The sequence below is a fragment of the Melospiza georgiana genome, chromosome 1, assembly GCF_028018845.1.
Source record: "Melospiza georgiana isolate bMelGeo1 chromosome 1, bMelGeo1.pri, whole genome shotgun sequence".
In the NCBI taxonomy this organism is placed as follows: domain Eukaryota; kingdom Metazoa; phylum Chordata; class Aves; order Passeriformes; family Passerellidae; genus Melospiza; species Melospiza georgiana.
Window position 1 is genome coordinate 132474052 of NC_080430.1, and position 26814 is coordinate 132500865.

Sequence of the window (26814 nt, forward strand, 5' to 3'; positions counted from 1 at the left end):
CCAACAGACATTTTCAGTCATCCAAGCATATGAAGCCAATTTTTCATCACAATGAAAACAAAAATATCAAGGTGCTGTTAACTTTAAGGAAGTAAAAAATATGGCAAGATGTATAAATAAGACACAATGATCTGATATGGCACTTAAAACTCAAACCCCAGAGCAAAACATTCTGACTACACTCTAGGGGAAAAAGCACATTCTAACTTCAGACAAATAAACTGCACTGAGAGATACTTACTCTGTGGAGGAGGCACACTGTTTTGCTTAATATTGGGACTAGAAACATCTGTCTCTTGCAGCATCTGTGGCACTTGGGAAGCGATCTTGTCAGAATTGCCCTCTGATACAATTACAGATGGCTCAGTAGAAACAGCAAGTGAAGGAGCCTCCTCAGACTATTTGAGAAACATAAATAAAAGTTTTCAAAAGTTTAAGTAATGCAAAAGCAAACACTCTTAAATGGTGTTATTCTGGCAGTATACTTAGCAGCTGCTGAGAAGATGGCATTGAAAAATTAAGCCAATATTAAAATCCTGAAAAATTTTCAATTGAGGCTGCAATACTATGACTGCCATCTAGTGCCAACATTTTTAATTGCATACAAACAAAGATAAGCAATACTAATTCTTAAAAGACAGCACATGTAAAGAAAGGGAGACCAATCTATAAATCACCAAGACCCTAAAAGGATTCTAGAATGTTCAACAGAGATGTGAAACAGTGACAGATATGCATTTGGTTGCAAGGTAAGCAGGCAAGTTAAATAGGACCAAAGATAACTCAAATCCAAAACAAATCACACCTCCAGTCATTCCTATAAACTGCTCAAAACACTTTGTATATGCTTACAGAATAACAAATATTGGCAAAAGCAGTCAGCAAGTATTTCAGTGGAACTTACTGCAGAAATAACTGCCAAGTAAAAGGTACTTGTGTTATTTTTCAATTATCTAGTTGATGTTGAAGGTTTCCACTACGGAGACAAAATGTAACTGTACCCTAGTGTGTAGTACTTATTGCAATTAAAATTATAGCAAAACAGAAAAAAAAACATTTTGACATTCCAACAGGAAAGTCAAAATATAAAAAAATATAAGATCTCACACCGAGTCACCAATGACAGAAAGCTTCAAAAAAGAATTTATTAGAACACAGCATCTTACCAAGCAACAAACCCCAAACATTAAGGTGTTATTAAGAAACCATAGCTGTAGTTGTGTCACAACAGCTGAGACCTGGAACTATGAAAACAAAATACTGAAGTCTACATCCCTGGATGCAGATGTACAGATCCTACACCATAGTCACCATTTTTACTGCTTCCATCACTATAATGTAGCCATCTCAAAAATTCAGTCAGAACATTCAAGAGCAATGAAATATAAATTTATTTTTAATTGTATCATACTAAGCAAGAAATTAAACAGCTTTAGTTGAAAAAAACCCAATACATTAATTTAAAGGATAGCAGTTCTCTGACCTTGCATGAATAGTTTGCTGTGCTCTTACAGATCAACTGAAACAAGTTTTTTAATATCTATAATTGCAGCATTTCTCTCAATCTACTGAAAAATTAGTAATCTCAAATCTTTTTATAGATCGACCATGCTGATAAAATGAACTTCCAGCCTACAGGAATTCCAAGCTTAGCCAATTCTAATGTTGTCTAATAGTTAGCAATCATCAGTTACATAAATAAATGAACTTAACAAACTGTGATTTCTAAAACAAAAGGAGGATATAAAGCTTCTAGTGCATGGTAATCAATTCAGGTTTGGCATGACAGTTTTGTTAGGATAGTCACACTTGACCAGCAGGTAAATCAACCCAATTAGGATTTTAATAGCTCAGCTGCCTCAGGTTGACTAAGAAACATGTTGCAGCTTGAGTGTTACAGCATGAAGTACTACTGCAAATGTAATGACACAAATACATAGAGCACTCTCTGGAAATTTTTCCAAATAGTTCTGTCCATGTTTTGAATACAGGAAAGTGGGTAGTGATGAAGACATAAAAAATGCAAGATATGCTCTCTGCTAATTCAGAAAGGAGGCCTGAAACAACAAATAAAGCCTATATGATAATATAAATAGTTATGTGCATAATTCTATGATTCAATAATGAAGTAGTGACTTGTCAAACTGTTACTACTTTTTCCAAGTATCTCTCTTCATTTAAAACTTGAGTCTGCTGATAAAAGGCAAAAGGTTTCAATGCAGCCCTATGTACAGCATGGGGGAAATACCATCCCCAGATACTGTGATGTGAAACACAAGGTTTAACATTCAGCTGTTTCTGATGTTTATGTGGATACACCGAATAACAACTGGTTTGTACCCTATATTTCATTCTCATGTTTTGGAGCATTGCTTAAGGCTAAACTACCTTACCTTGGAAACTTAAGTAATCCGTTCCACACATCACTCACAGACAGTTTCTACAACTTTTTACAACAGCCAAGTCAAACAGTATTGGAAGGCATCTTCGCATGTGTGAAATTACAACGAAGCCAAATCTGATAGCCAATCTCCTTTATCAGGGAGACTTGATAAAGACTGACAGACCATCTGCACTGTCAGAGACAACAATTCACAAGTTTCCCCTTATCAACTCTAGTTTCAGAGAATATTAGTAATAATTTTGTTTGTCCTTTGCCCCCACACTAAGTTTAATACAGAACATGTCTTGTTTCACGGTTACCGCTTACACAGCTATGCACAGACACATACATCAACAGATTGAATTTAAGGTTCAAGAGTAACAGAAGCTCTCAAGCCCCTCAAAAAGGGTGTAGTGTAGGTCTACATGAGATGCTGATGCCATCAAGTCACCTAGGAAGCTGGGTGTGATTTTAAACAGTAAAGCACTTAGCAAAATATACTGAAACTGCGCTTGTATTTTGGCAGTGCTGACAGCTTGTGAGAAAAAAAAATAACTGCAGATATTTTCCAAATCAATTTAGATTTCTGAACAACAGAATCTACAGTCTTCCAGGATGCACTATTATGCCACCTTGATGTCACAATCCAAGTTTTCTGTCTACACATTTTCAATTAAGCCTCTAAAATAAAACAAAACCTCACACTTCCAGGAGTTTGCGTACACAGGCAGATGCCTTTTCAAATACAGCTTCAAAAGAAGCCATCCCCAACACCAAACAATACACTAGTCAGGACAGAATAGGCAGCTGTTGCCAACCTTGACTAAAGGCTGAACTGATCTAAACTAAGCAGTTGTACTAAATAACTGTAGTAAAGCTCTACTTTGATAAGCCTTAAGTATGTCTGAATGTGCTTTTTATTTGGTGACTTGCAGTCCCTTGTAAAAGTTTTCAGTCTGATGTTTTCATTTGACTCTTAAGAACTCATTTTTATGAAACTAATGCTTAGCAATTAAAAATTAAATCTCAGTATTCTGATATATACTCTCTGGTACCAAACTGCTGTGTCACTAGTGTCGTTTCACTCTTTATAGAAATTAAAAACAAAAATCAAAGCCACTAGAAATATTAAATATTTTACACCTTCCTAGAATGAGATGCTTTATTGGGTAGCAGTACCTAAGAAAGCTGCTGTTTGGAGAAAGATGAAAGAGAATTTGTATTGTCTAGAATATGTTTTAACTGTGAGCTGAAGCAAACAGCTTGTGAATTGGTTCAAATAAAACCTTTTCTTACTCAGCCATTAAGCTCAGTAGAGCTATCAAAAATCAATTTTAGATTGCATTTAAATCAGAATATATTAAGTTAGTAACACTTCATTCTGTTGTAACAGTAGAATATGCCACTAGTCTTGTGCTCAGATCTCTTAGTTCTTAGGTTTCTACATTTCCAAGTTTTTAACCATTGCTTGAATATTCAAACAAGAAAGTAACTTGCCAGTAAACAAAGTCACTACTGATTGGGAAGATACTGCTTTACAGAGTAGACATACTTTTTAAAACTCATAGCTGACCTCTCCCTAAAATTCAACTGTGACCTTATCTACACAAATGATTTTGTCAAATGACTTGAGCACTTCCAAATCAAATTGTAACATAAATCAAATTTTGCATCCCTACCTTAGCTGGTTCACTAGTACTTATGGTCTTCAAAGAAAAAGCTCTTTCCTGCTGTGCTTGAACTTTTGAGGTATCCGCCTGAAATTGCTCTCCAGCTTCTCTATCCAGTTCTTCAGCATCCTACAAAAAGGGGAGTGGGAGGGGAAAAAAGAAGAGCCTGTGTTTGTAGTCAAGTTCTGACTCTTCTCCCCTGTCAATGAGTTTTGTTGCCATAATCAGCTTCTATAACTCAGAAAATCCATCAAAAAGAATAATTGAAGTAATGGGCTCACACTAGCCTATGCTAACACTCAAAATGTATAGAACATAATAAAGAAATACCCATAGAATCCAATAAAGCCCAGAAAGCAGAATGCTTCATGCATACTAACAAAAATCCCAGTCTCAGAATGAACCACACTTCACGCTCCTGTTAAATTACAAGAATGTGAAATTAAAATTAATTTACTCTACACACTTAGCAGAAGTATTACAATGACACTTGACTGCTCTTGGTTCTATGCTTTGTTACAAGTTTTAAATGCAAGCTGTATAGTTTTCTATCCTCACTATGCTTTAAAATGAATTTACTCTACACACTTAGCAGAAGTATTACAATGACACTTGACTGCTCTTGGTTCTATGCTTTGTTACAAGTTTTAAATGCAAGCTGTATAGTTTTCTATCGTCACTATGCTTTGATATTTTTGCAACCCAGTTTAGTTTACCATAACGCTTGTAAAGTAACCCTCAGTACAGAAGTTGGAAATATATCCAAAGTACCCAAGAGCCTCAACCTTTACTCCTCAAACAATCTAAAGTGGAAAGTTTTCATTGTTAATGTGGAATTAGAGTAGTTACACTCGTTAGTGGCACTAGAAGAATCCTGTGGTTGTGAAGAGGTCTCTGAGTTTAAACTGCAAACACTGTTCCTTCACTTATTTCCTTATGAAAATGCAGCCACAGCCTAAGTCTGACTCCTGACAGTAAGGAACACATATTGGCTTACTCCAAGCTCTTCAGCTGGCTTCTACTGCCTTAAACACTCAAGTCAAGAAATGAGTGTGAACATTAAAGTATAATCAATGAGAGAGATGAAGATGTTTAAATGAACGTGTTCCATTTTTAGAGGATAAGTACACAAATTTTAAATGAGTTTGAAGTAGGGCTGGCAAGTTAAATTACTAAACTGTTATAACAAGGGTAGCTTCTGTGAGCAGTTCAGTCTGCTCCTATCAAGCAAAACTCCCAATTATACATAAAAATTTAATACAGATGAGTTCTTATCTGTAAAATGATGACTTCATAGACTGATGGACTGAAAGAAAAAGTAACAAAATTGGACCGGTTGGAGAACAATGAGTAGAATAACAAATCTGATTATGTTAATATAGAAAGTAGGACTCGACACATATAATTTAAAAGACAGCTCACAAGCAATGGGAAGAAATTCAGAATGCCCTCACTGACCTTAAGTTTCATGTAGGACACTCACAAACACTTGTTAACCACAACTTATTAATCTTGACTTATAGAGTCATAGCAGAGTCCAGAACAAATTTCAATTAAAAAAAAGCTGCAGCCCTAGTGCTCCCAGACTGAATTTGCCTCAAAAGAAACAAGGGAAATCAACACAAGCTCCATCTCCACACAGACAACTTGAAAATAAAATTTCCTTGTAACAGGAATTTAATGTTTTACAACTTTAATAAACTGACTATGTGATAACCATAAAAGCTAATCCAAAGCAAGTATGACTGAAGATTTGCTTTCCCTCTCTAATTCTGTCTAATCTAGTCAGATTGCAATGAACATTGGTCATTCTGTAACTGTAAAGAATGTAAACTATGAATGGCTGTCACAATAAACACAAGCAGGATGCATTCTGATCATTAGCTACTAAAAGCTTTCTCCCTCTAGGAAAGTACTTGCTCCATCTATTCAAACATGATTCAATTGCCATGTGAAGTGCAATCTGCTTTTCCTAGCTTTACAAATCTGTTTCAATGCAATTCTTCAAAAGCTATTTAAGAAACACAGGAAACTCCAACCATCCTCAGTTTGAAAATATTCTTTCCCTCACTGAAATCTGACTCACAGAGTAGTTCCACCAACTGAGCTTGAAACATTGGCACTTACCATTTCTCATAAATCAAATTAAAACAGTACTTCAGAAAACCATTATATTCTCACACAATTGTACTGGAAGGCAGTTTAAGAGAAAACTTCAATTTCTTTTATTCTCCTAACTAGCTATATTCACCAAAGCAGATGTCTTTCAAAGGATATGAGGAAAAGGCTTCCCATGCAGAAGACAACTCTACCTGGAAACATTCCTACAGCACAGAATCCAGATTTGACAGAAAATAAGTAATTCAGGATAAATACTTTCCATGCACTTAGTGCTTTTCATAAATTCAGCAAAACTACAAATTATCCCACGTTCAACTTGTGAATACAACAAATTAAGTAAATACTAGTAAAATAAGAATTACTTTAACTCTTGAGAAACAATTGTAGACAATCCAATCCCATAAAGAAATTAATTTCCTAAAAATAATTTTTGTTCAAGATGCCGATAAGGCAATTTTGTGAATTAATTCCTTGCAATTGCCTTTTAAATCATTAAGATTTTACCTGTGCAGGAGAGTTAGCATCTTCACCCTGCTTCTTCTTTTTCTTCTTCTTTTTCTTGGATTTGCCACTTGCAGAACTCTGAAGAATTGGCTCTGCTTTTTCTCTATCATTATCTGAAATCTTCATATGGGAACAGAAGGTATTTAGCATTTAAAATGACAATGAAATATACCTTGTATAGACTAAGCATAAATCAATAGCTAAAAGGAATATAGATATACAAGTGGAAATGAGCACAGTGTTATCTATTTAGTTCATTCTAGACAAACCACATTCTTACATGCTATCTGGTAATACAGGTAGAGGAGCTGGGAATGGAAAAGGCAGCAGATCACCAGGAAATAGTGGCATGGAAATGCTGTTTTTCATGCTGAGAATTAAATATTGTCAAGAAATATTTATAAAAACAGATCTAAACCTTCCCACTCTATACTGATAACGTAGTCCTTGTAGTTATGGCAAGACAGAAAGGTTTAAGTTGGAGCTAACTGATTTTTCTCTTCTCAATAACATTCAGTGTTTTCCTTCTCTGTGTACAGAGCAAACACAGTCGTGCTACTCTTATCAGTAACTGTGATGAGAGATTACCTTTAGCATTACCCTTTTAGTTACTTTAAGAAATGGCAGTGGTAAGGCCAAAGTCCTGGAGCTAAGGAGAAAATACCACCTTTTACCTTCTGAGTATCAGATCTCTCTTCACGCTGAGGAACAGAAGCAACTTTTTCTTCATCTACCCAGTTTCCCCACTCTTCTGCTGGCGCATTCCAATCAGAGCTTGGATCAGCTGAAGAAAGTCCATCTACAAAGATGAAAAGGTTTTTTCAGGAATATTGCCTTACCCTACAGGTGCTCATTTCCAGTTTAAAAACCCCCTACACATACATCTACTTCTTGATAGCAAGATATAAATAGTAATTCCCTGTCTTTCTGAAAAAATGGTAAAGACTTTATTGATAAGTGGAGGACTTTTTAAAGTAATGAGTATGACAGTGATTTTACAGAGCCTAATCATAGCAGCAGCTAGGCTAGACGCAGTTGCTTCAAGACATTTTTCTAAACTATTTGAAGAGGAACAAATTTAAGAATTGTTATCTATCTTAAGCTGTTCTCTGCATTTTCTTTCTAGCTAGTGAAAAAATTAGGATGAACTGTAACACTGATCAATCTTGCCTTAGTAACATTCCTTTACAAGTGATAGATCTGAAACTAAATCTTACTGATTCAAGTAATCTTGTAACTTTGCCATTTTTAATAGTCTTTTTTTTCCTAAGACTCTTAAGTCCATACTCTATTTTGTTATTATTCATTTATAATGGAATGATAGGATTAAAGGGTCAGTTGCCTAAAAACAAAAAGTATCAGAAAGGAAGAACTAAGCCTTAGACTGTTTAGTAGAAAGTTGCAGCAAGCCGATTGTAAAACAGAACACACTGTGAAAGACTACATTTTCATTTCACATTTATATTAACATCACAAATATTTCTTCCCCTCAGTCTATACAAAACTGAAGAACAGCCAGATTTGGTCTGCCAACTATGGTATTCAATTTAAACAATGAAAATAAAGTAAAAATAAAAAGCAGTAATAAATCCAATTAATTTTTTTGGCAAACATTATGAAGCCAAAAACACATTGAGATCTTAAGATTAGTTAGAACATTTAGAATAGTTAGAAACTTTCCTAATAAAAATATTATCTGAACGACACCTACTTCAGATGCTAAAATTTACTGATTTGAAAAATATTATTCAATACTTTTCAGTTTACCTACTGCCCTCTCAGTAGCTGCTTAAGAAAAAAAATTCCATTCTTAGTAGTAATAAAAACTAGTAGTATTTGTATGTACAGTTAGTTTTCTTATCCTGATAAAGCAGCAGGGTGTATCTGTGTATCACTTTGGCCTAAACTTGCATTTGCCCACTTCTGCTAGTGTACTCTTAGTTGACAACTATGACAAAATTTTATTAACAGAAGCTTGAACCATAAACATTCTATGCTCAGATATGTGAATCAATTATGCTTTTGATAAAACATAAAACTGATTACTTTCAAAGGATTAACTGAAAGGTGCTTTCCTTATCCTTAAACTAGGTAAAGCACAAAAGGTAAGTTTCAAAATTATCTGGTAACAGAGCAATCATGCCAACAGTGGTGGAGTCAAGGACTGCATCAATCTATTCCACTCTTCCAGTTATTTAACTGCACTAAGTTGTTCTTAGGGAGAAGGTAACATGCAAGGCTGCTTCTGTCAACTTCTGGAACAATTCTTCAGGTCAACTCCTAATGAGATGCACTATGCTTTTTCATAAACAGGGAGGAGAAAGTGGGGAGTAAACAACCACTGTTCTACAACTCCCAAGTAATTTCAGTTATTTCTGTCCTGTATATGCTTCCTATATATGTAAGAACTTCCTAATGTTTGCTAAATGAGAAAGCAAGTAAGATTAAATAAAAGAGTCTGATGTTGCCTTAACTTTCCAGTAAGGTACAAACATGTAAAAACAAACTGACTCAAATTCTATCTACTAAAAACATATTTTGCAGACTTGCAGAAAATTTCTCATCACTTGCAGCAAGAGTCTTTCATTTCAAAGATTTTTCTACCTTAAAATGCATGAGCTCTCTCACTTCTGAGTTAGAATATCCAAGTATTTTTCCTAAAAATTTATCATTTTCTATCAGAATTTATTAAAATACTTATTTTTAATTCCTTCAAACTGTCTATTAGCTTACAGAATTCAAGTATTTCAGGTTTTTCCTCAGATACCCACCACTGTCTAATCTGAGTAGCTAATATAAATAACTACACTTTAACAGTAATTAACACTTTTTTAATGAACATTTTAGAGGAACATACTTAACCCAGACCATTCGTCATCAACAGGGGGTTGAGCATGACTTAAATCCCACTGAAAATCAGAAGTACCAGCCTGAGGAACTGATTCACTGTTGGAACCTGAAAGGGAATAAATAAAATTGTACTTGTAAGTTAGCAAGCTTCCTGAAGTTTTCTTGGAGGAGGAAGTCCAATCAAAGTAGGAAAGGAAGACAAAAGGCTCAAAGAAAAATGTCAGATTTTAAGGACTGTAGAAGACAGGAGAACTAGTAGGGTCTTGTGCATAAGGTATATTCAGAAAACAAGGAAGCTGAAGAAGGAAGACAAAATAAAGCCATGAGAAGAACTCAAAAAGAGATAAGAAGAGTGAGTAAAAGCAGTCTCCTCAATCTGAAAAACACCAAGAAATTTTATGGGAAATAAAACTGTTACCCTGTATCAATAAGATCTCTTACAGTTAAAAGCTTAAAATATCACTAGAAAGAAACCTCATTAATTACATTGCAGATCAAACAAATTATACATTACTAAGAATCCACTTCTCATTTAAAGCAAAGGTTTAAAGAACATAAAAGCAGCAGGACAAACAACAGTAAGGCCAATACCAGTCATGATAACAGAAGGTGTCACATATCTAACGTAACTACTTTCAGAAAAACAAACAAACAAAATTTCACAAAGAAGTAAAACAACAAAAACTATTTGTAAGAATTAAATAAATTAATATTTTACTGTATGATGAAACTTCTGAAATTCAGTTTGAATAGAATGTGGGTCTCTATTTTACATACACCTCTGCAAAGGATATCTCAGGTGACAGAAATATGGACATGTTCTCATTTCTTTTGTGGTCACTTTGCATTACAACATTGTTGGCCAAGCTGCACCAAAGAAAACTATTTCTCTTGAAGTTGAAATGGAGGTATTGCAGCTGAATCTTAGCTCAGTGTGTCACCCTAGTATCCTAGTTTATTTAATAAACTGTCATAAGTTTTAGCTTAGAAACTGAACTTGGTTCCAGGTGGCTGCTTGGGATTTTTTTTTTTTAATTAAAACTCTCTGTACAATTAAGATGCTGGACACTGAGCCTAAGTTCAACAGTTAAAAGCCTGGACACTGCAATAGAAGCAAATGTAGCCTAAGTGCATAAGCACTTGGCCAGCTATCTCCGAAAAGGAAACTGCCATGCCAAGCTCATGGTGTAAGAAAGCAAGAGCAAAAAACCTGACATATGATCCCTTTATTGCATAATAAATCATTGTAGGACTTATGTTAGTTGTTTAACACACAAGATTTATTATGAAGACAGGTTTGTACTCTATAGCACACAGCCCTTCAAAAAAGAAAACCCCAGAGCTTCAGCATTTCCATTCATCACACAGAGAAAGACTCAAGACTTCAAATCCTGCCTATGGAACATATTTTCAAAGTAATGATTCAGTTCCTTGATGGGGAAGAACTCAATCATCAAATAACAAACTCCCTCACAGGACTGGGGTATATGGGCTTTCCCAGAAAATCTTCAGATCTCTAACTTGAGATATTGCAAGGCTGAGAAACCTCTTATGCCCATTATTTAGACTTAACACACAACCAAGGCGGCTAAATAAGAAATCACAGAATCATAAAATCATTTGAACATACAAAGATCATCCCATTCCAACCCCCTCTAGTTCCAACCTTCTTACTAATATTCTGTGATTGATCTAGCTTTTGATTATCAATTTAATACAGTTATATTACTGTATATAATTTTATATGTATACTGTATATGTAATATACAGTTATATTACTGTGTATAATTTTAGCATAAGAAAATAGCTTATTAAGTGTCTTCAACCCCTTTGCAGTACAATTTTCAAAGAAAAAACAGAAAATGCATATTTGTATCACTTGGCAAACTCTATTCCACCTAGTGGGAGTGGAAGAGAGTGGAAAAATCTTTTGAAAGGCACACATACCAGAAACTCCAGGAGTTAATCCAAATGAGGAGAAAGAAGTAGAATTCTGTTCAGAGGTATTAATCCTTGCATCCACATTCCAAGCAGCTGTGGGGAAAGGGAGAAAAAAAAAAAAAAAGAGCATCACACACTGCTGGCAATGTTGAAAATGCAGCTATTTAATTAAGAATTGGATCAGAAAAACACTGGCTAGTCCAGCCATGATCGCCATGATGACATTTCACATAACTGAGGACATTAGTTAGTGCTGATAGAGTTGTGACTTGATGAACACACAGCTTGAAACAATTGTCAAGCTTTCCAAGACCATCTTCCCTTTACAGCTTTTTCTATATATAAGCTTCTCACAAAAGAGAAGTCAATTGGTTTTTGAGCCCCATACTATTATTCCTCCCATTACTGCAATCACTAAATTTTGAAAAGTACACATAAATGGAGCACAGCTTGGAGTATATTATATATATATATGTTAAGAAGGGAGAAAAATTCAGAACAATTTTTGATGAATAGGAGATACTGCTTAAAAATGAAGACATACTAGACTGTTACATATGCAAGGCAGAAAATAAGCAGAAATAGCCAGTAAAAACTACCAGTGGCTTTTATTTAGAATTACATTTACTTAATTGGGGAAGAAGGGGCTAAAAACCAGACAGGTATTCCAGATGTTGTCCAAAAAGTACACAGCCACTAACCCCCAATTTACTGACTCCTGTGTTAATGCATCCCAGCATACTGTTTGTGTCCTTTGCTACTAGGATCTACAGCTGGCTCACATCCACCTTGGGGCCCACCAAGACCCCTTATCCACAAAGCTGCAATCCAGGCAGTCAATATCCAGCCAGGGTTGCTTCCAACCAGATTCAGCACTTGATGTTTGTCCTCACTGAACTTCCTCGGGTTCCTTGGCCCGTTACTCCCATCAGGTTCAGTCCTTCCGGATGGGATCCCTGACCTGGACTGTTTCAACTGATTCCTCCCCCCACATTGAAGTCTGATATAATCTGGAAACTGGATGTGAATGATATGGTTGCCTCCTCCAGGTCACTTATAAAGATGATAAATAGGACAGTTCTAAGCACAGCCCTGTGACATCCCCCTTGTCCAGCCTCCATAGCGAGTAGGACTTACTGACCATTACCTTGGGCCTGATCAGTTTTACACCTGTCCTAGTTTGGATGCAACAACACTGTGAGAGACAGTGTTGAAAGCATTAGTCAAGCCATCATGAAAGCCTTTCACAGCTCTCCTTCATCCACAAAATTATTCATTTTACCAAAAGCAAATCAGCTTAGTAGATATGATGTATCCTCAGTAACAAAACCAACAAAAAGTTGGTCAGTCACTATGAACTGCCTTATTAGAATACACAGCAGAACACATCTAGCCAGAACATGAAAAAAGCCCTTCACTTCTACTTGGCAATGGTAAAGCTTCCAAGGGTATATCAGATCTAGCCTTAGGAACTTAATTTCAAAATCTGCCAGAGAAATAAAAGAAGGTCTAGACTTCTGCAGATTATGGCTGGGGTAGGGCTGTGTTTTGAATTTGTGCTGAAAACAGGGATGGTAATACAGGGATGTTGCTGAGCAGTGCTCACACAGAGTCAAGGCATTTTCCACTTCTTGTATCGCTGGCAGCAAGGTGGCTGGAGCTTGTCTTCCCAACAAGAAGTTGAAAGAGACACAGCCCGGACAAGTGACCCCCACTGGCCAAAGGAATATTCCCTACCATGTGGCACCATGCTCAGTATAGAAAGTAGGGAAGAAGGAGAAAAGGAAGGACATTTGGAGTTATGGTGTTTGTCTCCACAAGTCACTGTTAGATGTGATGAAGCGCTGCTCTCCTGAAGATAGCTGAACACCCACCAGCTCATGGGAAGTAGAGAATTATATTCTTGCTTGTTAAGACTCCACAAGTCTGAAGTAACACTGCTTTCCAGAAGAGATGAGGATACTTAGACTGAACAGTGGGGAGGGCCATGTTACAGCATTTACTAATAACTTGATGACTGTTGCCCAGAGAGAAATCAAGAAATCTCTTCTCCATTATTACTATGGACAGCGCAGGAAAAACAGCAGAAAACTGTACTGAGCACTAAAAAAAAGCCCAGTTTCTAATGAGAAAAATAGTGTAACACTGTTTTGAGAAAAACAGTGTAATGAGAAAACCAGTGTAACACTAAGTGTCACAAGAGTTAAACAATATTTATGCCTGGGGCCTAAAAAAAAAATACCTGCCAAAATGAGACAATTGATTTCATCATGTAGGATCAATAGAAGAGACTTACAACCTGGGTTTTAAGACATTATTTAAAATAAATTATGCTCCAAAATGGCTTAGTAATCATCTCCAGAACTTTATGAACAACACTGCGTTCCTGCGTTCCTTCACAGAAATAATTTTATGTCAGATAAACCCAAAAAACCCAGTTTAATTGTACACAAAAACATAGATGCTAAGCCATCAGCACTTGCAGTAAACAGAAATTGTTCTGTTAATATTTCACTAGACCATGTCAAGATTTTTTAATATATAAACAAAAATATTTCAGAGACTACTAAAAAATACATTTATGTAAAATCGCTTACATGAAGCAAGTTCTTGGAAATAGCTTACCAATAGGAGTGAACAAAGAACGCTCTTTCCAGGGCCTGCCCACCAGGCTTACTCCCCAGTCCTTTCCATTTCCATTAGCATCTCCAGTGTCTTGGCCCCATGCCAATGTCTCAGTCTTCCTCTTCCCAGCTGCAGTTGAAGGAACAGATGTCCATTTCTCCTCCCCTACGCCAATCTGTGAGGAGATTTTTACAGGCTTCTCATTCCAGCTTCCTCCATTTACTGTATGGCTTTCACTCAATCCCGGAGAAACTTAAATACAACAATAACAAAAGGATTATTTAACTGGATGGAGAATTAAAATATCACATATTTGCACATTCACTTAATAAAAAACCCCAAATGAATGGCAGCTTTGCTACACCAGTGTGATACAGACAGGGCTGCTGCTCTGTCTCAGCTGATTTTCCAGTTCAGATGATATGCACCATCTGTCTACCAACTTGAAGAGGGAGGAAAAAACAGGACCAACTGCACTCTTTCCTCATCCCTTTCTTTATAGGGCTTGAACCCAGTGTTGGTGAACTGGTGGTGTCTCTAGATTAGAAAAAGGGTGGGGAGGGTACTTTCAAAATTGTCAGCTAATTTCTCTTAGACAGTATGGGGATGACTTGTGGAAAAAACCCACACACTAAACGGTATTTCCTGTTTCATAACTGCGTGCAGCAGTTCTCCAAGCAGGATGTAGACAAAATTACCAAGTACTAGAAAATACTTCCTAAACACTACACAGCATTTACAAAGAGCATAGATATCATACTGATCATAGAATCCCTCACAGTGAGAGACAGAAATCATAGTTACACTCAATTTGTAACATATTTTATGTTTCACTAAGGTAAAAGACCACAACACTGCAAGAATCTGTTACATGTTACCCTCATGAGAAATTACTAGCCACTGCAAGTTTAATGTATTCTTGGAGAAGTCAGCAGTACACTGAGACAAAGATCATAATAGAAGATTTTTACATTTATGTCCCTATAAAATATAAGGGCTAGTGCATCCAGCCTCCCTTCCTATATATCACAAACCTTTCTCAAAGTGCTTTGTATATCAAATCCCTTCTCTTTTTATATATGCAGTGGAAAAAAACAGAAAAACTGCTCTTCCACAAGCATTTAAGAAATATTTGCATATTACAAGTGTAACACTTAAACAGTAAGCCAAACCCTTATGCACAAGTCAGTATCATATGCCAACAAAAAATACAGACCAAACATTTTATCTGTCAAATGAACTTGTAACTGAGGCAGCATCAACATGCCCAATTCAAGCTGGCCTCCCTGACATAGAATGAATTAGATGAGATATGCCTAGATTTTCTCAGACAAATCAATTCCAAACACAGACATCTGTAAGGTCACCAGTGCTGTACAAAAACCACTGCCCTTGGTCTACAGCACCAGCATTGCTCCTGTCAGTCAATGTCCTCCTAGCATCACATGAAGTCTTAGGGAAAGGCAACAAAAGAATACTGAAGAGACAGAAACCAAACTGCAGTTGCTAGAAAAACTTTTCTGCAACTTTGCAAAAAGGCAGCTGAGGTTCTGAAGAAGGAGCTTGATTATTCTCTGTTTTACTCTTTTTTTTCCTCTTTATTATACTTCTCTCTTGTCAAAAACTTCAACTTCTAAATGACCAGCCAGTTCTCACTGAATCACAGAAAACCAAAGATTGAAAAGGATCTCTCAAAGTCACCTAGTCCCACCTTTTGTTCAATGCAGAGATAACTTCAAAATTATACTACATTATTGAAGTTCTGGAAACCATAAAGGCTGATTGTCCAGAGATGCTCTGAACTATCTCATGAAAAACTTTTTTCCTCATGACCTTCCCCTTACTGAAACTCGGTTATTTTCCCCTGTGCTCCCATTAGGCATCTCTGAAGAATTCAGCACCCTCCTTCTCAGCCATGGTATAGGACATTTGTGTGTGAAGTAAAAGCTCTCAAAAACAAGCAGAAAGGAATTCACTTTCTGGATCTGTGTGCTTTTATTATGAATTAATTTTTTTGATTTGCTTATTTATACTAGTTATTTTTGATTACAGCAACACAGCTAATGTTGGCTATATGTAAGTAACAACCATCTTGATTTCATTATGTCAAACTAATTCACTTCAAGTATATTATAGCAGTATCTGTTATTAGAAAACTGTTAAGATTTACTAGTCAAATATATTAAGTTTTGTGTATGACATATGTCAAGTATATACATGTAAGTTTATAAACATGTAAGTTTATAAGTAAGAACTTTCAAAACTTATGTATTTATGCATCTCAAAGGAGAATGTAAAGAACTGAGTAACTTGTATATTCAACCTGGAACAAGTGTAAACAATAATCAGGACTTGTGAGCTTTCTGCAGTTTTCTATACCAGGGTTTCTTTGACAAAACAATTCATTAACACAAATACGTGAGTAAGTCTGAAAAGCTAGCATAAAGAATTTTTCAGCAGAGCTTAAAAATAAATGTTACTGTTCTGCACATAAAGATTTTTATAACAGGTAATCTACCTGAAAATTCAAAATTTCTACATGTAACAGAGACTGTTTTCAACTTCTTAAGAAATAACTGGAACTTAGAAGTATAATATTTGCATAGCCAAAAGAGCCAGATGTACAGTAAAGTTCCAGGCCAGTAACTCAAAACCCTGCATGGAAGTTGCTGTTTTCACTTCTGTAAAATACTCCTCTAGTTACTTAGGATGACCAATAACAGAAACTTTACCTTGTGGAATTGATGACTCCCCCTTCGCAGGTTTAGAACTGTTAATCTGTGCATTCAAAAGCGAATCACCTGATTAAGAGCAAACAAAGGTAGATTAAGCTTTTTTAAAAAACAACACCTGTAAAAATCTTTTAACAATCCATTACTAATATTTTAAGAAAATAATATATTAGTACCTTACAGTAAATTCAGACACTTCCAGAAAACTTAAGGATAAAATTAAAACGCTCTATTTTTTATTATTTGTGTTTATGCTGCAGACAGAATGCTGTCAAAGTGACTTGGGACCTATATACCAAATAACTACAGATTTCAAAGAACTTAAACTACTTTCCCAATGAACAAAGAGCATAAATCTAAACCACAGGTTGTTATTTACAAGCAAAGAGTGGCTTTAAGTATTTCAGACCTGTAACTCTTTCTAACATCTACCTCACCATAAAAACACTAGATACAGCTAAATTCTTTTTGGATTAGTCTTGTACACGGTGATACGCAAGATACAAAAAAAGTATGAGAGGTTACAGTAGTTACAGTTAGTAGCAGTGCATCAAGACAGTTGGAACTACCATTTCTTGAAACTCTGTGCAAACTGAGGGGAAAAAAAAAGACAACAGGAAACAACTGATCTAGTCCTCGGGGCAACAATGATGCACTCAGTCAAGGTGCAAATGAGAGTCAATGAAACAGGACAGGAGGGTGAGGCATACCAATTTCAATGAACTGTTTCAAGGTACCAGACAATTGTTCAGCTCAGTCTTTTTGTCGCTTTGCTAGAACACCAATTTTCCTTTAATTAAAGCATCTATTTCTCAGTTTTACCCAAATAAGAATTCCTGTGCCCACACAATCTTTTGCTTCTGTAACAGCAGCAGCTGTATCTACTGAATCTTCAGCTACAGTAATTGACTAGTAAATCTCAGCCACATGTGCCTTACCTATTATGAACAGCTTTAGAACATGATGCTACTAAATCTATGTTGGAAAAAAATACCTACATGTTAAGCAGTGAATGATATTTTAAGAGAACTTCAGAGGCATAACCTTCCCAGAAGGAAGCACTCAAAAAGTTAAGGAGTTGGTGCTGCCTGCAGCAGTGCTGAGGATGCCTTTGAAGTTTCTGAAAACAAAGGGCAGAGTCACAGAGCACAAGTGAAGGAACAGGGACGGGCCTGTGCAGCAACCAACAGCGCACCAGCGTGGATGGAGGCCGGTGCCTTAGCCACTTGCTCCAAAGCACTCTTGGGTTTCCCCAAAAATATGGCTAGAAAAGGGGGAGTTATGCACAATGAGAAAGTACTTTTACACAGCTTGAAATAATTTCCTCAAGAGTTTCACCTCCAAATATACCTAACATACATCCAAAACAGAGTCACTATTTAAGAATTCAAGTAAAGTTATCTTTCTAGGACACATTCACAGATCTATCAAGCATCATACCTTTATTTTTTCTGAGACCAACTGGAAGTGATGGTGTAGGCATCAGCTGTTCAATGGATACAGTAACTGTGTTTTCTACGCCCTGGAGATTTGATTCTCCTGAGCCACTGTCGGTCAGCACCTTGTCTCGTTTACGCTGCTGGCGCTTCTCTCTGTTACTGATTTTTGTTTCCCAGGCTCCTAAAACATCACCCAAACGAAAAAATCACTAAGCCAGAGAGGAAGAAAAGATGTTTAGCTTGTTTCATATCAAACAGAAGTCTGAGGGCATTTTAACCAGTCAGCTTCAACTTTAGATTGAAAACACAAATGATTAAAGGCAAGGGTTTCTGCGATAATACTTGGCTTCACAGAGCAAAACATGAAGAGCATGAACACCTTACTATCCATAGTTTCTCAGTTTTTATGAATTACTTTAAAAAAATCAGTTGAAGTTACTAATTACTGTTGTTTCAAAGAATCTATTTCCATATATAATACATGACTATGGAGTTATGAGTTTCTTGTGTTTCTTTATGAACCAAACATGAGTAAATCTTAAACAGCACTTAAGCCACAATGTTTGCACTTGGTGTTAAGTTTGTGTTCAGTACCTTCATCAACTTCCTTTCCATCCAGACGAGATGTATCCTGAACTGTTTTGGAATCTCCCTTTGATTTCTTTTTTTTCTTTGACTAGAATAAAAAGAAAACATTTTCTTAATGATTACTTACTGATCATTTGGTATAGTGATTCAGAACTCACTCTCCTCCTAAAATACAGGAATAAATTTAAAAGAGATTGTCCAAAACAACTCTCTGTGAAAGACTTATGCAGCACAGAATTGGCAGGTGAGGGGAACATTACTTATGCTGCAGAGTACAAAGCCAGTAGAAGAAACTATGCCGGCAGCATCATAGTCACAGAGGAGTAATGAGCTGTTTAGCAGGCAGATGTCACTCTGTCAAAATTTGTTTTGTGCAGAAGTATAAAGTTACACATGAAGAAATAAACAATGTCAGCAACTCCTTTAAAAAAAAAAAGGTTAAAAAAATCTAGCTTGTAAATTACTTCAAAACACAAGCTGCGATTAGAGCCCATACATTCCAAACTCTCTTTTCCTCAAGGTTTCACCAGTTATGGCTTCTTGGATGTAAGAGCTAAGCTAAACAAATAGGAACAGACATGACTGCTTCTGCAAATAGTTTCGGTGCAACAGGTAGCAATATAGAGTGTTGAAAACATAGTATTGAGGAAAAAAACCCCAAGATATTGGGAGAAAATATATTGCAGAAAGCCTTGGAGCAAATTGACTTGACTACCATAGAAGGAAGATACAGTACTGAAAAGCTTTTCAACCTAGTGAAGAAAGGTATAAGAACTACCAGATAAACATGAATGAAAAACAACGAGACTTTAAAAAGAAATATGGTTTCCCCCTCAAATGTTACAAGGTAAACTATTCACTTATTCACTGTCTCTGAAATATTTCAAGAATGCTGGACATCTTTCTGGAATACATCTGCCAGAGTCAGACTAGTAATTGCCAGCTGTATACCTGAGTTCCCAAAATTTGGTTTTCTAGTCTTAAATGTCCAAGAAGTGTCTAACAATCTCTCTGGAATTCAGAATTGGTAACACCTAAATTATTACTACATCTGCTGCAGATATGCTATGGGCCCCACAACGGCATGCAGCTCGTGTGCCTTAGAGTTACCACGTCCCCAGAGTAATCTGTAGCTTCAATACAGGTGCTGAGAGCAGTACAGCTTGTTAGTGCAGCAGAGATGATAAAAAACTCACTGCTTATATCAATGCTGCATCACCACACCTATAACATTTGGGAACTAATTTGAACGGTTAGCTCATGGTTTAACGTACATGGGGACCCAAGCTGAATTTTCATTTGCTCAGCAGACTACCTTTGCCCACATACCAGCTAACTAACTTCTGAAAAGCCTCCAAAAGAGAAGGGCTGGTTTCAAAAGGAACCTGAAGAGAATTTGTTCTAAAAATATGAACAAGTCTAATTATTTGCTAGGGCATCTTCTAATGAAAGAATTAAAAAGGAAAGTGAGAATTAGCATTAAAATTAGTTATATATTGCCTCTTCAAGCTCAACTAGAGAAAGATTACAAACAGAATAAGTTTGTACCTTTGTCTACCATTTGCAGCTACACTGAGACTGGAACTTGAGATCCTAAAGTTTCTATCCACAAAGCCATAACTACCCAACTGTCCTTTGGCACTAAGAGAACACCTGAAATTACTTCAGAAGGCTCCCTGACAACAGTTCAAGATGACTACTCTTCCAAATTGTGACTTCAGTTTCGTTAAATAACTAGCTCCTATGGTAGTATTGCCATCAAATTTTATACTTTTCAGGAAAACATCGAAGTTTAATAGCTGAAAAAGAAGTTTGTGATTAACAAACACTGTTTTTAAAAGGATCAAGAATGCAAATCTTGAAAACTTGCTTACTTTCCTAAACTGTGTTACCCTGTTCTGAAAAACCAGAACCATCCTTTTTTATCCAATCAACCCATCACCTGCTAAACTTTGTACTGCACCAGTTGCTATCTCAGTACCAAACTGATGGAAAGAAACAGCAAGAGATGCTAAAGCCAGAGCAAGCCAGCCAGTCATTCTGCAGAAATCTATGCATTCAGACTGTCACCTTCTGCAACACACAAAGATGCCAGTGTTGGCTCTGCCAACAGCCAAGGAGCACATGAGGAATACTGCAGGCATGCCAAATTTTTTTAAGTCTTTAGGATGCATTGTGCCCCATGCAAGAACAATAGAAAAATAAACCTTTCTTCTTGATCCCTAGCTGAGTAATCATTTCTAGTATTCAAGACAAAGCAGTTATGTGCTTGCAAACAGAATGGATGATGACATTTTAACTTCCCACAATCATTTCTTAGGGAACAGCTCTTTACACTAACCACTAAAGAAACCCCTGTACTGTGGCAAGTCACTAATTGCAGAATAAACCTGGTGAGCAGCCAGAGTCCAGACATTACCCAAAGCTTCCTCTCTCACAAAGCAGAAAAACACACATGAAATTCACAGCCCTGAAGCAGCCAAGAAATACAGAAACACACAGGATGTGTGATTTTTACTGAACACATATACTGAAGCACAAAAAAATAACCATGCCCTTCAGACCATATGCTATATGCATTCATATATGTAATACACATACAACTTCAATCACAGCCACTCTCTTACACCATCCATCCCAAAGATGGTACACAAAGACACTTACACAGGACCCCCTACAACCTCAGCAGGTTTGTAATGTTGCACATGTTATGGAAGCCCTGAGAAGCCTTACCAAATAAATAATTAAAAGCCTGTACAGTTACCATAGTTCAAAGGAAGTTCTTAAGCATGCTTTTAATTGAAGGGTAACAATTTACTCCTGACCCAATCATTTTCTGCCCAGGATCCCCCAAAGTGATATGAAACCACAATTTGAATAATCATCCACATTCATTTAGTGGTACTCACTTCCTAGAGCTGCAGTTTCAGCTTCACATTTTAAAATTCATGTCACTGTGTTTGTAATTTTAACATGAAGTTGAGTATAGAATCTAAACAGCTACTCTACTTGAAAACCTGCAAATAGAGTTGTTCATTCAGGTTCAAATTGTGGTATGTTCTTGGGAAAAAAAACCTCAGCAAAGTCAATCTGATGTGCAAAACATGGAGAAGAGGAAGAGCCACACAACATGGAACTTTAAGGCAAACCTATTTCACAGAAAAGTCAATCAATTTGCAAATTGCAAAAACATTTTAAGTCCTACAGCAAACTAAAAGGATACAGTCTTTTAGCCAAAATACTAACCACAAAAGAGGGTAAGCAAGTGTATTTATTAAAGCTGGGATTGGAAGGGACCTTAAAGATCATCTAGTTCCAACCCCTGCCATGGGCAGGGACACCTTTCACTAGACCAGGTTGCTCAAAGCCCCGTCCAGCCTGGCCTTGAACACTTCCAGGGATGGGGCATCCACAGCTTCTCTGGGCAACCTGTTCAAGTGCCTCACCACCCTCACAGCAAAGTGTTTCTGACTGTTTATACACAACCTTCTATTTTTCCTCAGTATAGTTACAACAAAAGCGCTTTATTGAAGAAAATAAGTCAGAAAACAACGACAGTGGGAAAACTTCATGCACAATGTTAGTAAAAGAATCAAGCAAAAAAAATTATCAAAGGCTCAAGCATATCCATGTTGCCCATAAATAACAGCATATATAACAAAGGAAGATTAGTCCTCACGGTTCAAAAAAGAACACTGCCAGTAGTAAGGTTACTTTTAGATTAGACATTGCAGATGGATGGTTTAAAATATATTTTAATGTAGCTGTTTAATTTGCGTAACAAAAAAGCCCACACCAGACTTCAAAGCTCACATTTACCATCAAAAATCAAGCACTCTAATCAGCAATGGATACATCTGGCAAAAGAAATAAGCAGGCACATGGTCTAAATCCTTTGAATAGTAGTCCCCCAATCGGTAGACCATTTACAAGGCACTTAACAATACTATCATTATGCTGCATCCCCATGAAGCCATCAAGATGAAACAAACTTTATTTCTGTAGGCTTAACGCTGTCACATGATGAACAGAGATATCAGTGTTTAGTGGGGGGCTGGGAGTGGGGTTTTCTTGACAAACATTCTGCGATAAGGAATGTCTCAGAAGTTAAGAAAATACCACTTTAGCTCTTTTCAACTCCAAATTGGATTTAGTACTCTTCACAGTAAGAAATCTGCCTCTTCATTCATATAAGTAACAGGATTTCAAACCAAAACCAGTTATTAGATATTGAAATATTATAAATCAAACTTCAACATTTTTGCTGTGTATCCATAACTAACCTTTTCATTCTTCTTTTCTGTGTCCACAGGCTGCTTTATATTGTCTTTATGGACAGTCTGTATTACTTCATCTTCAGATACATCAAGGAAAGACCGTCCATTAGGCTGTGTAAACAATGAGCATAAATAATAAAAAATTAGAGAAAGCAAATGAAAGAAAGCTCAAATTACACTATTACTGAAATGTAATTGTTGATGGAAAAATGCCTCTAAGATTATTGAATAGAGCAGACCAAATTGTAGATTGTTGTTCAAAGGATCTACTGCAATTCTGTATTTACCAAAGAAATGAAAACGCAAAGTGAACAAGTCTTATAATTTCATCTCACTCCTATTCAATTCAGGAATTTCATAGCAGAAGGTAAATTTTGGAAATTAACCAGCTTTTGAAATTACCTGTAGCTGTTCTGAAAACTGATTCAGCTACAGTTGTACATGCCATAAATTATCTAATTTAATCAACACGATTACCACTTTGTAGCAGTTCAGCAAGAGGACTAACTTTAAAAAGTAATTTCTACATTGACCAAACATCTGCAATTTCTCTCTATGCAAGTTCCCTCCCAGCTCACTTCCTTTGCAAGTTAAACTTCATAGTAGAACAGAAATTAGAAATCAAACATGAAGCATGACTAAGCATGGTAGCCTATTGTTCTTTTCAGACAGACTTGATTACAGGTGTTACACTACTCTACCATTTCTCCCTCACACAATTAAGGAAAGAAAATGAGCATGTGTTATTCAATATATAAAATTAAAACTCTGGACAATCATTAAATGAGTCTTTACATTACTTTTGACAGCAAAAGCATACACCTTAGTCTATATATTCCCCTTACAGAAATGTAGTAATTTAGAAATCATTTACTTCTAACAAAAGGCTATGACTGAAGTTACTCTGCTTAACTGCAAAAAAAGATCTAAATATTATACCACAGTCAGCCATTAATTTCACTACATGGAAAACAATTGTTAAGAGTAGTAATTGATAGAGTCCACACAAATATTACTGGTTCACATCCAGAATGACTAAGATAAATGAATGACTGAAAACTAAATAAGCATAAATAGCTACTTCAAAGCTGCTTTAAATCCTGCAATTCTCTCAAAAGAAATTTCAAGCTCTATTACCTTTAGTTAATTTTTTTTTGCTATTAAAAACCCAAAAGCTATTATAACTCTGCTTCACACAAACCTAATTGCCTCCAAATAAAACAAAAGCCATATCACAACTTAGCATGGCCTATTCCTTCAAATATTAGATCTGATCCTCAATTTAACTGTTAGAGGCATTTAAGTCTTGCCACATTGTACTATGCCTGCAAATCACCCCAGCATGATTTCACTAGTGCATAACACAGTATTGCTTACTGTAGTTAGCAAGCATGCCAACTTCTTCAAAGTAACTATAAATAGAAATTGAAAGATCAGGTCACCTATCCCTCTTCTCCTTCAACAACCAGCTTTAACCTAGACTTCTCATATCTAACATGCAGTGCATTTCCCTCAGCATTCTGAGAACAAAGTACAATTTACAAGTCTGACCTAGGAACTCTCTCTAAAAGTTCTTCTAAACCAAGTTCGCCTTATTGGTATATTCCACAGGGATACCAAAGAACTGATATTTCATCTTCAAAATAACTCATTGTCAAAAGTCAGTTCTTGTGCCTCTCTATTTTCTCCAGGGACTGCTTAGAAGTAAAGTTAGATAACACATTTGATGCATCTTGTATTGGGTGTAGACCAAAAATTTTACAGCCAACTAACTTTTTAAATTCTGTACCTTGCTTCTTAGCTATTACATATGTACCTTAAATTGAAAAGTACTTTATTAATCCCTTCCAACTATTCAATAAATAGAAGTTTTATTTTTTAGTTTAAAAGAACTTCAGCACTTTCTCTGAACTAATAAACGAATTCATATCCATTAAAAACCCTCTGGAAAAATTCATCCACATGACTGTTCAAAATGGTGTCTGATCATCTGATCATGTAAACAACAATCTTTAGAAACATGTTAGAAAACTTGGACTTTGATACATTTGGGAGAAATACATCCCTTAATTGTAATACCCTCCTTTTCAGTGGAAGCTTTCCACATTTATTTTCTGCCCATAGATGAATCATAGAATTTTAACCAAAATCCATGTGACCATTTTTGGATGAAAGAAAGCAACGGAAGCAAGAAACAAGAAAGTTTTTCTACAGTATTCAGAAATGTTTAATTTTAAAAAGACAACCACAGCCCAAAGTTTAAAACTTTATGGGTAATAAATTAAACACACACTGGCAAAATTAATTAACTCAAAATTGTGCAATTTATTATTTGCCATCTTTTCTACCCTCATCTTAAAGCTGCCAGGCAAGATGCAACAAGGCAGAAGCAATGCTGTCAGTAACAGCATTGATTACTAAATGCTTTTCTTGCCTAAGGACCTTAAAATTCCAATACTTAAATAAACCTTTTTGCACACACACTTCATTTGAGGGTGTTAAGATATACCAAATGTAGAAAAGGTTTTGCTTAGACTTTCAAAACAAACAAGAAGTACTCTTTAAACATGGTAGTGCAAAGGATAACTCAGTTTCATGCTTCAAACAGTATTAATGAAACTGCTATCACCTCAAGCTACAACGCTCTATTAGCCAAAATCTCAGTTACCCATTAGAAAGATACCTCAGCTTAGAATATCTTGGCCAAAGAAAGAATCTGGTAACCAATGTTTTCTGCAAGCTTCTCTTCAGAAAGAAACAAAGCAATTTTCTCTATGAGGCCCAAAGAATCCTACAGCCCTACTTTTGCCATATGAGCACTAACATATGCACAAACCAACACCTGAGTATCAGCAGAAAGTATAAAGTCTTTACACAATCTAAGTGCAAAGAAGCAATAAACAGCCTTAGCCCAAAAAGCTCAAATATGAAACTTCCTCAAATGAATGCAAATACTTTTACTAGAATGTGTAGCATTTATTCTCCAGGTGCATGAGAAACAATAAGAAGTACCAAGTCAATTTGGTATTTTCCACATCTACAAATGGATGGTGTGAATGGCTTCCTTTGGTGGTTGCAGAGCACAGAAGACGGCTACTCTCAAGTTTCTGTGGTGCTTGGCAGATTGCACAGAAACCATGTAAAGAACAGCTTCACTTTTTTTCTGCTGAAGTAGGAGAGGCACAGTAATTATTCAGAAGGGGGAAGAATCAAAATTAACTATAAAGTTTTATGGACAGAAAAAAAAAAATTCTTAATGAGGCTGAAGACCTTTGCCTCTTGCAGGAGTTAAAATAAAAACGAAAAAAAAAAAAAAAAAAAAAGCAGCTTCAGGTTTACTGCACAGAATCTGATGTAAAGATACCATGATACCCTGCTCCAAGCAGCCTGAAAGCCAGAACTGGCTCTGTAAACTTTGATCTTAATGAATGCTACACAGTTTCAGCTCCATTTTTTTCACAGTCTGTTCATAGCAAGTAAATAAACAAAATCTCATAGGTACTACTGTATTCAGTCAACACAGTGCTATTCAAAGAAACCTATTTTACTAAGAACACGTAGGGTAAGTTGGACCCTACTTATACAGGTACTGAATAAAGCCACATGCAAGGAAAAAACCAATCAATACTCCTCCTCAGAAAAGCCACAGTGAGGAAGACTTCTGACCCTGACTGATGAGTGTTA

General features: G+C 36.2%; 1 protein-coding gene across 2 annotated transcripts in view; it reads right to left on the bottom strand.

Moving 5' to 3' along the window:
• MTDH (metadherin) overlaps window positions 1-26814 on the bottom strand; it is a 33805-nt gene that overhangs the window by 4191 nt on the left and 2800 nt on the right. The window contains exons 2-12 of one of the 2 annotated variants that reach the window (XM_058030879.1): window positions 23137-23241; window positions 18860-18941; window positions 18267-18446; window positions 16827-16895; window positions 14095-14346; window positions 11476-11562; window positions 9536-9634; window positions 7353-7477; window positions 6679-6798; window positions 4063-4182; window positions 242-398 (exon numbers count right to left, since the gene is read on the bottom strand). In XM_058030879.1, coding sequence (XP_057886862.1) covers window positions 242-398; window positions 4063-4182; window positions 6679-6798; window positions 7353-7477; window positions 9536-9634; window positions 11476-11562; window positions 14095-14346; window positions 16827-16895; window positions 18267-18446; window positions 18860-18941; window positions 23137-23241 — 1396 coding nt within the window. The remainder of the gene's footprint in view (window positions 1-241; window positions 399-4062; window positions 4183-6678; window positions 6799-7352; window positions 7478-9535; window positions 9635-11475; window positions 11563-14094; window positions 14347-16826; window positions 16896-18266; window positions 18447-18859; window positions 18942-23136; window positions 23242-26814) is intronic. The other variant, XM_058030888.1, reaches the window with a different exon arrangement.